The sequence below is a fragment of the Lytechinus variegatus genome, chromosome 3, assembly GCF_018143015.1.
Source record: "Lytechinus variegatus isolate NC3 chromosome 3, Lvar_3.0, whole genome shotgun sequence".
NCBI lineage: Eukaryota > Metazoa > Echinodermata > Echinoidea > Temnopleuroida > Toxopneustidae > Lytechinus > Lytechinus variegatus.
In genome coordinates this window covers 24,006,038-24,021,337 of record NC_054742.1, presented here as the reverse complement: position 1 = coordinate 24,021,337, position 15,300 = coordinate 24,006,038, and the positions used below count along the sequence as shown (strand labels likewise).

General features: G+C 37.7%; 1 protein-coding gene across 1 annotated transcript; it reads left to right on the top strand.

Annotated features, from left to right (window-relative positions):
- The first annotated feature begins 365 nt into the window (after positions 1-365).
- Positions 366-5,819, top strand: LOC121410569. The gene is made up of 4 exons (XM_041602740.1): positions 366-525; positions 1,091-1,449; positions 2,589-2,946; positions 3,234-5,819. The coding sequence occupies exons 1-4, from the start codon at positions 519-521 to the stop codon at positions 3,656-3,658; spliced, it is 1,149 nt and encodes a 382-aa protein (XP_041458674.1). The 5' UTR covers positions 366-518; the 3' UTR covers positions 3,659-5,819.
- Positions 5,820-15,300: the final 9,481 nt, after the last annotated feature.

The following is a 15,300-nucleotide window of genomic DNA, read 5'->3' as shown; positions in this document are numbered from 1 at the left end:
TACAGGGAATTACAAAAAGCAAGAAAGCTGAGAAAAGCTACTCTACAATCTAATACAATGATCGGCATCATGCCTATTTTGCCCGGAATCTAGAAGTACTCTTTAACTTGTTAGCGATGAATAAACTACTGTACAATACTTGGAATTCAACGTGAAAGCATTTATTGTTGCTGTATCTGACAAGCCTTCGCGTTGATAAAAATAAAAAGTACGCATATAACCCATGCATAGAATTTGTATATCTTGGTAAATATGTTTATTCATTCTGTTTGTATTGCCTGTTGTAATGCTTGACAAACTCCGAACAAGCTTTAAGATTGCCAGGAATTCAAAAAATGTTCAGTGAGTATGCAGAACATTTGAATATTTTGTGCGGATCGTTTACGCGCAGCATTTGCGGGATAATTATTCTCGTTATAGATCATCAAGGAAATAATCGCACTCAAATGCATAGTAAACAGAGGACTTGGGTCGTCTTGGGTGAAATCTATAACGGAGCTTCTACACGTTGAAAAACCATGGCTGGTAAGTGAACTTGTTCCAATTATATATCATTAAATTTTTACGGAATAATACATATTTAAGGAGTTTCCAGTATATGATGGAAAAGATTTCAAGAACAGTTAGAATATATACGATTTTTGATGGGCAAGGCAGTGACCAACTTAATGTGGGAGGTCGTAGCCCTTATATGACTAGTTTACATCTATATGTACACTGCTAATATATAATATATCTAAATAAGTGCGAATGGTTTGCTTTCAAAATGAAAGGCCCTTATTTATTAAATTTGTTGAAAACATAAATTGTTCATTTTTACTGAATGGAATTTGTACTATACCCTTGTGAGGTTTGATCAATTTCTTTTAGAACCCATTTAAAATCATTCACGCCTCTATGAACTCCCATTCCGAAAATGTAAAGCTCCTTTTTTATTTTATGAATTTATTTATTTAGTATGCCTAGGCCCACTCATAAATTTACACCACTTCTCAAACAGAATTAGTAAAATACAGAATCCCAATCTAAGTGTGAAGCTAAGATAAATATGAAAGATCCAGGATTAAAATCCATAAACTTTTCATTTAAGATTGCAGAAAGAACGAGATTGTGGTTATCGTTATCGCTCTGCTGATGTTGCAGTGGACGGGGAAAGGAGTTGAGGCAGTGTCACAATTCTTGAATGATGCCGCATTCAGCATCGTTGACCCCGAACTGTCTGTGGTGTCGAGACTGATTTCTTCGTCGTCATTTGGACTCTTTCCTCAACCGACCATGGGTTCGGTTCCAGCGATGACCGCGGTACCACCGATGACCGCGGTACCATCGATGACTCTACAAATCCCAGGCCCACCCAACACTCAGAATGTTGTCTTGTCCACCCAGATGCTCTTACCAACTCCTACACCTTCCCCGACGCCAGTGAGCATTTCTCCCGCTCCTCCACAGGTAAAATTTGATTCATTTCTTTCTTTCTTTCCTTCTTTCTTTCTTTCCTTCTTTCTTTCCTTCTTGCCTTCTTTCTTTCTTTCCTTCTTTCTTTCTTTCCTTCTTTCTTTCTTTCTTTCTTTCTTTCTTCCTTCCTTCCTTTTTTTTTCTTTCTTTCTTGCTCCCCCCCTTAAGGCCTGCACCGCCCGAGCGTTGTTGGAGTGGTCGTGCATGGAGCGGAGAGAAAAAAATCATCACCGCTTATAAAAAGCATCTGCGTATCCGCAAAGTCGGTGACGTGTGATCAGCAATCTTTTGAATAAGAAACGTGTCGACATTATTTTCCGCTCGTCGCACTCTCAGAGGATATATAGCACTAGCATACCTACGGGGGGGGGGGGGCAGACTGCCCCCCTGACGAATCACAACTGATCCAGGGGACGTGCCCCCCCCCCTTTGAGAAGCAAAATTAATAACTTGTAATGTAAAAATGAAATGGAAACAGACGTGTGCCCTCTCTTTTGAGCTTGAAGACCTTTTTTTTTTTGCTTGTCATTTTATTCTGGAATGAAATCCTTTATTTGTGGTTGAAGACTTTTTTGGGGGGCTTGTCAAATTTTTTTCGCGGACGAAATATCCTCAAAAAAATTTGCCTCCCTTTTGGGTACGGCGCTGGTATATAGGCCTTCTTTTTTGAACAAGGATAACGTCTATATTGAGTAGGACAACGTACATAAGAGTTTAGACATTTAGAACAATCGCAATCAAATACTTGCCCTGACATGCTGGGAATGTTCATTTTTAGAATTTCTTTGAACTCTGCTGAATTACAACTAATTGGCAGTCAGTAAATGAGCGACTCTTAAAAAAAATAATTATTTTAGAAAATACAATTGTTTGATTTTGGCGGCAACTTTTGTAAATGGTTTATGTGACCCATAAAAACGACATCATTATGGTTAATGGTTATCGAAAGGTTAATTAGCGACGTCGGTGACAATTTTTAAGAGTTATATAGTGTAGATGAATCCGTTGATAAGTATTCCTATCCATCACAGTTCTATTCCCTCCTCTTCTATATGGCAATGTTCGAATGTTTGAATGACATGCATCATTTCTATTCAAATACTGAATATGAATCATCTGTTATTTATTTTCAGAACATCAATGCTATATCTGGATTTATCAGCCCCGTGTTGCTCCGTGATGACAATTCATTCAATACATCCACAGGGATATTCACAGTCGATGATGACGGCGTTTACGTTTTCGTTATCCACCGACCAGGTGTACACTCCCAGAATCCCGATCTTACTTTGACCGTGATCACGAGTGCCAATCCGACATCGAACCAAACTCTCGCCACCCTCGATGACACTGGCGATGGAAGCGTCACCACGACACACGTCGTCGCAGATCTACGACGCGGTGATCGTGTATTCATCGACAATCCAGGACAAGCTGACGTCGTTGGCACCGCGGATAATCCATTTATCTATAATGGTTTCCTACTTTATCGTAAGTAATCATCCCAAAGGGTGAAGGAAGGGATCATTTCTACTTAAAACAATATTTCGCCAGGTGACACTCAATATGATTATCATTAATTCTGTGGGAATTTTACAAAATGTTTCATTTTACTTTGCAAAAGATTTGGATGCGTGTAAATCAAGTCATGTGTGTTCAATACATCGTGAAATAGTTTTTGAAATGTATTTTTGTTAGTTTAAAACTAATTTAAGTTGACTGATATTGAATTAAGTAATGTGTTATGATTATTAAAAAATAATGTGTTATTTTCTCAGATACACCCATCTCGCCAGCACCAAAAGTTCGTCAGAGTGCATTCTGGGTCTCCCTTGCCGGAAACCTAAGCAGAGAAGAAGGTGCTATTTTCAGCAATTACAATCCACCAGCCTTGAATATCAATGATGACTTCGACGCTGAGAGGGGCACCTTCCTTACTTCTCTAAAGGGCCTTTACATCTTTCATCTCTCGGCAACTTTCACGACTACGGTGTCTGACGCTAAACCAGCGATTACCGTTAATGTTAATAACGTTGAAAGAGCGAGGGGGTCTGTGAAAGTAAACCCGATACAAATAAGCAACAGCGTCGGTGTAACAATTGCACTGCCAATGGTTCAAGGCGATATCGTTGAGCTCTTCAATGTCTTAGACGACCCAAACATAGATTTCTTTCTCACATTTTCTGGATATCTCCTAGCTTAAACTTTCACACTATAAATGTATTGGTATTCAAACCACGTGACACTATACAAGTTACTGTAGTCCCTGGCTAATCCGGGGGCTAATCATTGACTACTAAAGCTTATTTTTGCCAAACTGATGACGAGATAAAAAGTCGAGACGGCGAGTTTAATGACGAAAACTATCGAGTTGTTGGAATTTGGCAAGTCGATTAGTTAGGGACGAGAAGACAAGATGAAGATTAGGTGGAACCCGGCAATATGACTTTTTTGGGACGAGCAGACAAGATGACGAGGAGGTGGAACCCGGCAAGATGATTCGTTTGGGACGGGAAGACAAGATGACGAGTATAGATGGAACCTGGCAATATGATTTGTTTGGGACGAGAAGACAAGATGACGAGTAGGTGGAACCTGGCAATATGATTTGTTTTGGACGAGAAGACAAGGTGACGAGTAGGTGGAACCTGGCAATATGACTTGTTTGGGGCGAGAAGACAAGATGACGAGTTGGTGGAACCCAGCAAGTCGACTTGTTTGCGCCAAAAAGGCAACATGACATGTTCTTGGTAGTCGGTATAAGTTGACTTGTTTGGGATCAGAAGATAAGATGACGAGTAAGAAAATACAACAAATCGTTATCTTGTCTTGTCAGAAACAAGTCAACTTGCCAAGTTCCAACAACGCGCAATCTATTCTTGTCCCAAACAAGCCGACTTTTCAAGTTCCAACAACTTGCCTCAGGCTTTCCGTCATTTCCGCCCTTTCGTCTTCTAATTTCGTCATCTGGTTAGCACTTATAAGCTTCTGTATCGTTGAAACAAGGAGACTAGATAGCGAGTTGTCGGAACTTGTAAACGAGACTTGTTTGAAACAAGGAGACGAGATCAACGAAATTTTGGAACTCATATCGACTTATTTTTTATGTATTATATTCCCAAATAAGTCGATATGTCCAACAAATGGTCATCTTTTTTTTCTTGTCCCGAACAAGTCGACAAGCCAAGTTTAAAAGATTTGCGGTCATCTTGCCTTTTAGTCCTACACAAATCAACTTGTCATGTTTTAACAGCTCGTCATCTTATTTTCTTATTAAAAAAGTTCACTCGACGAATTTCAACAACTCGATCGTCTTCAAGTCATTTAACCCGTCTTACTATTGTTTTATCGTTCTCCTCTCAAATCAAATTTACAAATCAACAATTACAAAAATAATTCGAACCTATTGCTTGAACCAATTATTCAAATCATGCAGTATTATTCAAAAGAAACCATATCGTACAAAATGGAATATTACAATTTAATAATACAAAATAAGAGAGAAAACCAGATAAATAGAACAACGCTTTTATACCTGCCCCCTCCTTACCTAATTAGTTGAAAGTACGATCGAGTGTATATTATCCTTTTGAATGTCAGTGTATTTGTCTCTGATTGGTCAGTCAGCGGAAGATCATAACTCAAACAACTTTGACCTAATGTGTGTAACTTTGACATATCATATCATGAAAACGTCGAGAGACTGTTTCACTTCTGATAGCCGACTTGAAAGCTATTTTCCCCTATAAATTATAAAAGATGTCTTTGATGCGTTAATTGTTCATGTTTCACAAGTTAGATTAATGATAGGGTTTCTTTATTTTGTCAAGGATCTGAAATCTTTATATAAAATAGGAAAGAATTATTCGGAATTTTATAATGGATTAGATCTTTAAAAAAAAATGAGTTTGCGACATATACAGCCAGTATTTGTACATTATGAAAAGAGGCATATAATGCTAAAACACATTTGTTGTATGCAATTTCTTATTTTTAAGATGATTTATAATTTTGATATTTTACTAAATTAAGTTTCCTTTATTTTAATCACCCGAAGACTCCTTTAGTGGAATGAATGATTTTACATAGAGTAAAAATTATCCATGTTAAATATTAAATAGGGTTCATTGATAAACGTGAAACGTTGGTATCATTTTAACCCAGCTTCACCAGGTTCTTTCATGATGATTATGATCTCTGACAAAATGTAATGTAACCCAAGCTATGTTTCTATGTAATTCATTCGAAAGTTTACAAAATCCAAGTTCATTCATTATCATTTTATCGATGGTTTACAAGAATACTAATTATTGTATATCCACTTATAGTTCAGTTATGATTATAAACGGATTTGTAAATTGGAACTCAATCATGTGAATTGTAAATTTTCTTATACATTTTGTATGTATTTTAGCTACCCATCAAATTCCATTCTGGAGTGCAGTGGCGTATCGGGGGGGGGGGGGGTGGAGAAATGACGAAGGAAAAATGCACAACAGGTAAGGAAAAGGAACGGGTAAAAAAAATCAACCAAAATAGAAATCAATCTGCCTAAGTGTCTTGTAAACAGAGATTCGATTTGCACTTTTAATTCAGTCCTGCAAAGTCCTCTACTTGCAGAAATTAATTTTGCAAGAAATTCGTTTTTGTCTCACCTGCATAGCAGAGTGAGACTATAGGCGCCGCTTTTCCGACGGCGGCGTCAACATCAAATCTTAACCTGGGGTTAAGTTTTTGAAATGACATAACTTAGAAAGTATATGGACCTAGTTCATGAAACTTGGCCATAAGGTTAATCAAGTATTACTGAACATCCCATTAGAGTTTCATGTCACATGACGCAGGTCAAAGGTCATTTAGGGTCAATGAACTTAGACCATGTTGGAGGAATCAACATCAAAATCTTAACCTGAGGTTAAGTTTTTGAAATGTCATCATAACTTAGAAAAGATATGGACCTAGTTCATGAAAATTGGACATAAGGTTAATCAAGTATAACTGAACATCCTGCATGAGTTTCACGTCACATGACCAAGGTCAAAGGTCATTTAGGGTCAATGAACTTTGGCCGCATTGGGGGTATCTGTTGAATTCCCATCATAACTTTAAAAGTTTATGGATCTGATTCATGAAACTTGGACATAATAGTAATCAAGTATCACTGAACATCCTGGCCGAATTGGGTGTATCTGTTGAATTACCATCATAACTTTGAAAGTTTATGGATCTGATTCATGAAACTTGTACATAAGAGTAATCAAGTATCACTGAACATCCTGTGCGAGTTTCAGGTCACATGATCAAGGTCAAAGGTCATGTAAGGTCAATGAACTTTGGCCATGTTGGGTTTTTTTGTTGAATAACCATCATATCTCTTAGTTTATTATTCTAGTTCATAAAAAGTGGACATAAGAGTAACCATGTATCACTGAACATCTTGTGCGAGTTAGAGTATTTTCAAAGTCAGCACTGCTGCTATATTGAACCGCGTGATGCAGGTGAGACGGCCAGAGGCATTCCACTTGTTATTATATGCTGCTGCAAACTACTTGCTTTAAAAAATATTCATTCTCAAGAGGTCGATTACGACATTAATGCGTATAATTTATAGCACAATTCAAAATTTCGGCTCCCGCTTCGCACTCGCATTAATATTGTATAATAAATGTCGCTAGTTCCCCCCCCAAAAAAAAACACTTCTAACAACCGCTGTAGCTATATCTCATGCTTGGTTTCAACTTGAATGATTTGTTATGTACTGGACGATTTGATGGGGTTCTTTAAGGGAGAGTTCATTATAAGAGAAAGGAGATGATCGATGCCAAAGAAAGAAAGAATTAACGAAAGAATAGATAAAGTGAAAGAAAAGAAAGAAAATGAACGAAAAAGACGAAAGTAATTGATGAACGAAAGATGAACAGAACCGATACTGTTATATGTTGTGAATAACTACATAAAATAGAAAAAAGAAAGATTATGAATATTGACGGTTATATTAATACGGTTACCGGGGCGGATCCAGCTCCCACCAATCTGTTGGGAGGCCCGATTTTTTTTCCACTCATAATATTTTCCCGGCCGCTCAAAGTTAATTTTTGTTTTGTTTCTTTGAATGGGTTGTCCCAGTGGCCTGTGAAGGGACTCGATGCGGCGTATAGCGTAAGATTAATAAGAAGTTGCGAGCGAGCGAGCAAAAATTTCGACATTTTTACCACAAAAATCAGTTTGTGATAGATTTTGACATAACATTGGAAAATAATAGGCCTATTTTCACTTTTATCCCTTTCCTTTTTTCTCTTCTATTAGGGGGGGGGGCAAAACGCCGTTGTCCTAACAGTTATTTCTTAGCTTTATTCTCATAAAACAACATAAATTGTAATAATCTCATAAGTCTTATTTCAATAGTGCGACCGCGAAGCGCGAGTTTTTTTTTTTAAATAGAATTTCATGTATTTTGCCATTTTGTCATGAAAAATGAATATTCTGGGCAATGTTTGTGAACCTGAACAAGATGCGGATGTAATTACTGCGATCGCGGAGCGCGAGCAAAACTTGTTACTATGGGTTCTGGCTTGAAGGGCGTTTTGCAAAAAGCCATTGAGACGATACATATTTCAACTATTAAATAATGCGAGCGCGAGCTCAAAATTTGACATTCCGACATAAAAATGGGACACTCTATTCATGTTTTGTAAATCATGAAAAAGGGTGGGTAATTCTGTATCTTCCTACATTAATAGCATGAATAATGCGAGCGCAAAGCGCGAGCAGAAAATTGAAACTGAATAATTTTATTTTAGCACGTTTTGAATAAAGATCAAGCTGCGTATCTCAATTATTGTGTGCTCGTGTTTTAGAGTTAGACAGAATCTGGGCATTCTACACATTTCATTTTTGATCATGAAAATCAAATAAGCGAGCGGGAAGCGCGAGCGGAAAATACTTGATATTCCGGAATGAAAAGTGAAAAGGGTGAATTTAAGCACTATTTAAAGCACTGTCAGGCGCGCCGGAACACTTTCAGTTTTGGGGGGGGCAAAATCCCGAAGGGGGCACAATATTTTTGACAGCGTGAGATACCGAAGCGATCGAGCGGGAGAGGGCGTGGGACCCCCCCCCCGGTAAGGACTTTGTGTAAAAATGGAGTTTAAAAGTTACGTTTCTATTAAAGAGAATTCAAAAATAAATTTCTTGAGAATTAAACATAGAATTCACTACGAAAGACTATATTCAGAGTTTATGAGAACCTACGCGCAAAACGATCTTATAATTCGGAATGTGGTTTTCGTGTCTGATCAATTGAATTACGTAATACGCTTATATTGACTCAAAATACCAGAAATTACATTTTTCATGCAATATCCTTTCAGAAATATTTATGTATGTACATTTGCATACACGGACGACGCGAGAGAGCACAATTATTATAAGTTTCAAGGAGTGTATTAAGCAGAAGAAGCGTAACAACAGAACCAAAATACATTCTAATCAATGTCTTTTTGAATTCAAAATGTCAAACTGTTCTGACGTGGCAGACGACGATAATTTCTGACCTCAGCATTGGAGAGAGTCCCTGATTATCCATGCATAGGCAAAACGTTTCATATTTTGTAACTGGAGGAAAAAGAAATATGACCTGCTTAATTATTGTCCAACAATTTAAAACATTTCTGAAAATTTAAAACATTACTCGATTTATGTGTTTCCTTTGGCTGCAAGCACTTTTGGATGGCCCCTTCAAAATCTTCTTTTTTCTTTACATATTTTCTGGGGAAAATGTGACCATAACTAGGAAATGATGAATATCAAATTCCAGGAAATATTCATTTGTAAATAATCATGAACTAACAAACTACGGCAGTTTATAATGTACATTATGTAACATTATTTAGAAGAAAACAATTACATTCCAACAGCGGATGTGGTTGACGGTACACCATGTGGAGTTTTCGAAAAAAAGTGGATAGAGGAAGAAGTAAAATTGATAGGAGGAAGTAAACAGTTGATAGTCGAGTAATTTTTTGTTCAAACGGGCGTAGTCTTGATAAAGACAGTAAACCAGAAAAGGTTGAAGAAGAGGCTTGATTAGTTGATAGATGGGTACTCCTGCTCTGCACTCCTTTCGCCGACTCGATCAAGCTAGCATCTTCTCATTTATCCAATAAGCAATTACTCAATCCTCTATAACTCTTTAAACTTTTCGGTTTTACAGCTATTTTCAGATTCCATATATTGCTCGAGTAACTAGCGTCCACGCGCGTTGGTGATATCTGGTCCGGGGAGCGTTTCATGAAAGGACTTGTAGGACGTTTTATCCGACAAGTCCTGTTTTATCCGACAGTTACTATGGTAACAATGCTTCTCAACTAATCAGAATACAGAAAAGTTGTCAGATCTTACAACTTGTCAGACGAAAATATTGATGAAACACCACCCCGGTCTGAGCGTTTCTGGGCGACCTCGCGTTTGTTAGCCGACACAGCCAGCATGCAATTTTTTTAGTCTGAAATGTATTCATTATAATAGGCCCCCCATTCCACAGAACGGAGACCATTGAAAGACCACTGAAAGACTTAAAATTGGTGAGGTCTTACAGCGGTTTTGAAGATCAATGAAATCGTTCATCTCTGTGGAATGGCTCAGACAGACCCCTCAAAGAACTCTGAAAGACTGATGGATATTTCTTGTCTTACTGGTCTTAGACTAGTCCTCTCGAGATCTTTAATTGGTCTTTCAGAGATCTTTTAAGCAATAAGTGATCTTTCAGAATTATTGAGAGACTGCCGAAACATCAATGAAAGACTATGAAGACCTTTGAAAGTTCATCGAAAGACCGCTGAAAGACTGCTGAAAGACCACTGAGAGACAATATTCCTGTAAGACCGTTGTAAGACTGTTTTGAACCGTTTCAAAAAGTTTTGGAGCCCATGAAGACCACGAAGATCACTGAAAGATTGGTCAAAACTCGTGTAAGACCTCAAAGACCATTGTAGGTTCATTGAGAGACCTCTGAAAGATCAACCAAAATTCATGGTCTTTCAAAAGTATTCCAGCGGTCTTGTTCTCTGTGGAATGGGGGTATTAAAGGTTAAACGTTATCACACTGTAATTAGATGGAAAAGGGGCTTATCAAAGGTATGTTTCACAGAGGGACATGTTCGTCAAAAGACACAAGGCTTACTAAGATGTGTAATTGCCCCGTCAGGGGCGAAATTTTTTCATTTTTGACAAAAGAAATGACAATTCTTAAGCAGAAAAGTGCCTTTATCGTTTACTTTTGTCCTTAAATAATATCATTTTTCTACTTTTAGGGGGGCACATTGGGGGGGCAAAATCTCGTTTTTCCCCAAAAAAATTTTCTTTGGGGGGGCAAGTGCCCCCCCTGCCCCCCCCCCCCCGCTTCCGGCGCCCTTGAGCACTGTGTAGGGAAATTGCGAAGTGGATGTGGAAAGCACTTAATAAAATGATGCGAGTGCGAAGCGCGAGCTGATATTTTATTATCATTTTGACCAGGGACCTAGGCATTCGAAGTCTAAGGAAATCTTGATGTCATACGAAAATGATGACTATCTTCCCATTCCTCTTCCTGAAACTTGTCGATATTCCTTTTTGAAAAAGAGACAAAAGTTTAGTTATGAATTTATGAAAATTTTATTATCACATTTATTAATGTAATAAGCCTAATGAGTGAGTGAAATTTGTTGACATTGAGGCCTGAAAACTGAATATTTTAAGCACTTTTGTAATCATGAATATGAATTTTGTGTTGATTTTCGACAATAATGCTAGCGCAAATCGCGAGACGCAATTTACGATGGTTACACTTCGTAATTCCGAAGCTTCGTAATTCCGAAGGTTCTTTATTCCGAAGGTTCGTAATTCCGAAACACGTAAATTGCCTATACCTCGATGTTCGTTAATCCGAAAACGAAAAAGGGTTCGTTAATCCGAACATTTGTGGCGTAATTCCGACGATTCGTTATTCCGAAGGTTCGATAATCCGAAAACGAAATAAGGTTCGTTGTTCCGAAGGTTCGTTAATCCGAAAACGAAATAAGGTTCGTTAATCCGAAAACGAAAAAAGGTTCGTTAATCCGAAAACGAAATAAGGTTCGTTAATCCGAAAACAAAATAAGGTTCGTTAATCCGAAAACGAAATAAGGTTCGTTAATCCGAAAACAAAATAAGGTTCGTTAATCCGAAAACAAAATCAGGTTCGTTAATCCGAAAAATGAAAACCGGGAAAGCAGAGGCAGAGGCAAGGGAGGGGGGCGGGGGACACTGTTGCCGTTCAATTATCATATGAGGATGGGAAGGCAAGGGCGGCCGAACGAACGAAATGGGCACTTTGGTGATATTTTCACCTTAAGATTATCATCTGCTTGAAGTCATTGTGTGTTTGATAGTGATTAAGAAGAGAAAAACTTTTTTGAAGTGACTTCTTATTATGGCGAAATGTATATTTAGGCTTTATTTTTCGGGAGAGAGTATAATGAGCGAGCGGCTTGGTAAAACAAATTCAAAGGTGAAGTTGTATAACGTTTTTTGTGGTCAATTATTCTTAAAATGGCATTATTGCGAGGTGTTGCGAGCGTGAATCACAAGCTAAACCTTAGGTTATTTCAATAAAAAATGAAAATTAGTTTTTAAAAATCCGAGCAGATTTCTGCTGTCATTAAAAAAGATGTGCATCTAACTGAAGAATTAACACGAGCGCAAAACGCGAGCTTAAACATACTGACCAGAAAAGGAACCTGTTAAAGAAAGCATTTAGTGACCTCTTTAGGATGAATATTTCACCAATCGAATGAGAGTGCGAAGCGCAAGCTGAAATTTTTCAATATTCCAGCCTGAAAACTTAACTTAACTTGTATACTTTAAAAAGAGTATTTTATTTCGAAAAAATCATGAAAAACGGCATATTTATTTTTGAAAAAGGAACTTTCCCATTTTGGAAAATATTAATTCCCCTGTTTTTTATTCCATTTTTGATGCCCCCTGCCTCCCTCCCGGTGGATCCAACTTTCGTCAAATAGAGGGGGGGGGGCAATTTTTTTTAAAGCCATATTTTCCTTGATCGGCAGTTTAAAGTTGATTTTTGTTTGTTTCTTTGAAAGGGTAGTCCTAACAGTCAATAATTAGCGTTATCCTTATAAAATAAAGTAAATATGTAATAACATGATAAACCCTTTTTAAATTATGCGAGCGCGAGATATATATTTTTGTTAATATGATGGGCAATATGTTTGTGATCTTCAAAGCGAGATGCCTATGTAACTAAAATTAGACAATAACTGCTAGCAAGAAGCGCGAAGAGATTTTTTAAATATATAAGCTCTGACCTGATCTAAAGGGGACATTTTAAGAACTTTTTGCAGTTAGCCATGAAGACGATGCGTGTTTTAGCCAATGGCGGCGGAACGTATTTGTTTGGGGGGCAAAGCAAAAAAAAGGGGCCAATAGGGGCAGTTTGGTGCAAACGGATATTTTCACCATTAGATTATCATCTGTGTAAAGAGGTTGTGTGTTTTGTAGTAACTAAATTGAGCACAATTTTTTAAGTGATCACTAAAGTTATATATTTACGTTTCATTTCTACGAGCGTAGAGAGCAAGCGGTTTGGGGGAAAAAGTCAAATCTGAAGATGTAAAATTCACCTTTTTGGTCAATACTGTTAAAAGGGCATCCTTGTGAGATGTTGCGAGCGAATCACGTGCTCAAACTATTGGAAATTTCATGTGGGCCTAGAATGATAATATTGATATAGATACCATTTACCCAGGGAAGCCACTTCAGTTCTGAAAACTATTCTCCCAGCTATTATTATTTTTTTTTACAAGAATGCTTAGAATGTCCAGTTTTCAGGTTGGAAAATCGGAAAAATTTGGCTCACGTTTCTCGCTCGCATCAAGTATTGTTTATTGAGGAACTTATTCTATTCCTGGTTACAAAAAAGAAGTATGAAATGTCCAGTTTTCAGGTTGGAATATCACAAATTTTAAGCTTGCGGTTCGCGCTCTCATTATTTAGTTCGTGAGATATATATTCTATTCATGAGTCACTAAATGCAGTCCTTAAAAGATTACTTTCTGAAGCCTGTTGCATAAAACTTTTTACCTGAGAAAACTCTGGTAAAAACTGAAAACTAAGGTTAGTCTGATTTCCGCCCATGACTTTAGTACAGGGCAAAAACTCCTGTAAAAACAACCTGAGTTTTCTCAGGTAAAACGTTTCATGCAACGCGCCCCAGGTCAGTATATAAACAAATTACAGCTCGCCCTCGCATTAATTCTTTAGAAAGATACACATCTTTCTCACGATTACAAAAAAATGCTTTGAATGCTCACTTCACGTCTTGTTACATGAAATGTCTACTAGTTTCAGCTTGCGATTCGCGCTTTCAACCTTTCACAAGGATCATTATTAGTATTATTTTTATTTTTATTACCAGCACAAGCTGTTATTTGAAATGACATCCCCTCCAATACAAATCCTATTATCTAGAGGTTGCTCGCACGCTTCCAACACACTTGATCTCCTGCATCTTTAATTAAATCATTTGCTTATAGGCAGCAATTACTCAGATAAAATCGAAATTAGCCTATGCTTGATCAGGGCGCCATTCTTAATGAAATACATGCTTTGGCCCCAACACACGCATGTATCATCGATCGTTATTACTATCATTGCATAATATCGTGTAATCTTGTAATGACAACATCGTTTTTGTTACCAAAATGAATTATTATCATTTTCGGAAATACGAACCTTATTTAATTTTCGGATTAACGAACCTTATTTCGTTTTCGGATTAACGAACCTTATTTCGTTTTCGGATTAACGAACCTTATTTCTTTTTCGGATTAACGAACCTTCGGAATTACGAACCTTATTTCGTTTTCGGATTAACGAACCTTCGGAATTACGAACCTTATTTTGTTTTCGGATTAACGAACCTTCGGAATTACGAACCTTATTTTGTTTTCGGATTAACGAACCTTCGGAATTACGAACCTTATTTCGTTTTCGGATTGACGAACCTTCGGAATTACGAACCTTCGGAAATACGAACCTTCGGAATAACCGAACCTTCGGAATTACGAAGCTTCGGAATTACGAATGTATGCGATTTACGATAAACTGTCATAAAAGGGGGATTAGGTAGTTTGTTATAGAAAGTTGATATATAACGAATCTTATGGAATAAACAAAAGCAATATGCCTACAAATCAAATATGCGAGCGCACAGCGCAAAAAGCTGCAAATTATAACAAAACAGACATTTTACAGAGCACTGTAAATCAATCAAAATAATCAAAGCTCGATGTCCGAGCTGAAATTATCTTTGGTATATTGACTTCATAACATATCAGCCTATTGAGCAAAATAATGCGAGTGCAAAGCGCTGCAAGCGAAAATTTAATATAGTGACATGACAGTGTATTTTTAAATCATTTTCTAAATCTTCCCTGACCTTGTTTTTTTTATTCACTCGTCTCCCTCCTCTTCTTTTTTCCTCCTTTCTTTCCCTTCTTTTTCTTTCTTTCCCCCAGTTCTTTTCATTTTTTGCTCCGCCAATATAAGGGGGGGGGGGGGGGGCTGGCACCTTCAGGAATCGTTCCCCAGTGGGCCGCGGAACGGCAAATTTTTTTGGGGGGCTGACCATGCAAAAAATCACGATTGTATGGTATTTTTTTTTCGTTTTTTGTACATGGTTTTGGGAAAAAAGAGGGGGAGCTAGGCTAAATTAAGCCCCCCCCCCCCTCTTTCGCAGACCCTGCCCCATGCAGGCCCCTGGCCGGCCGGCCTCGGTAGTTTTCCTGGAGGGTGCTGTCTAACGTTAGG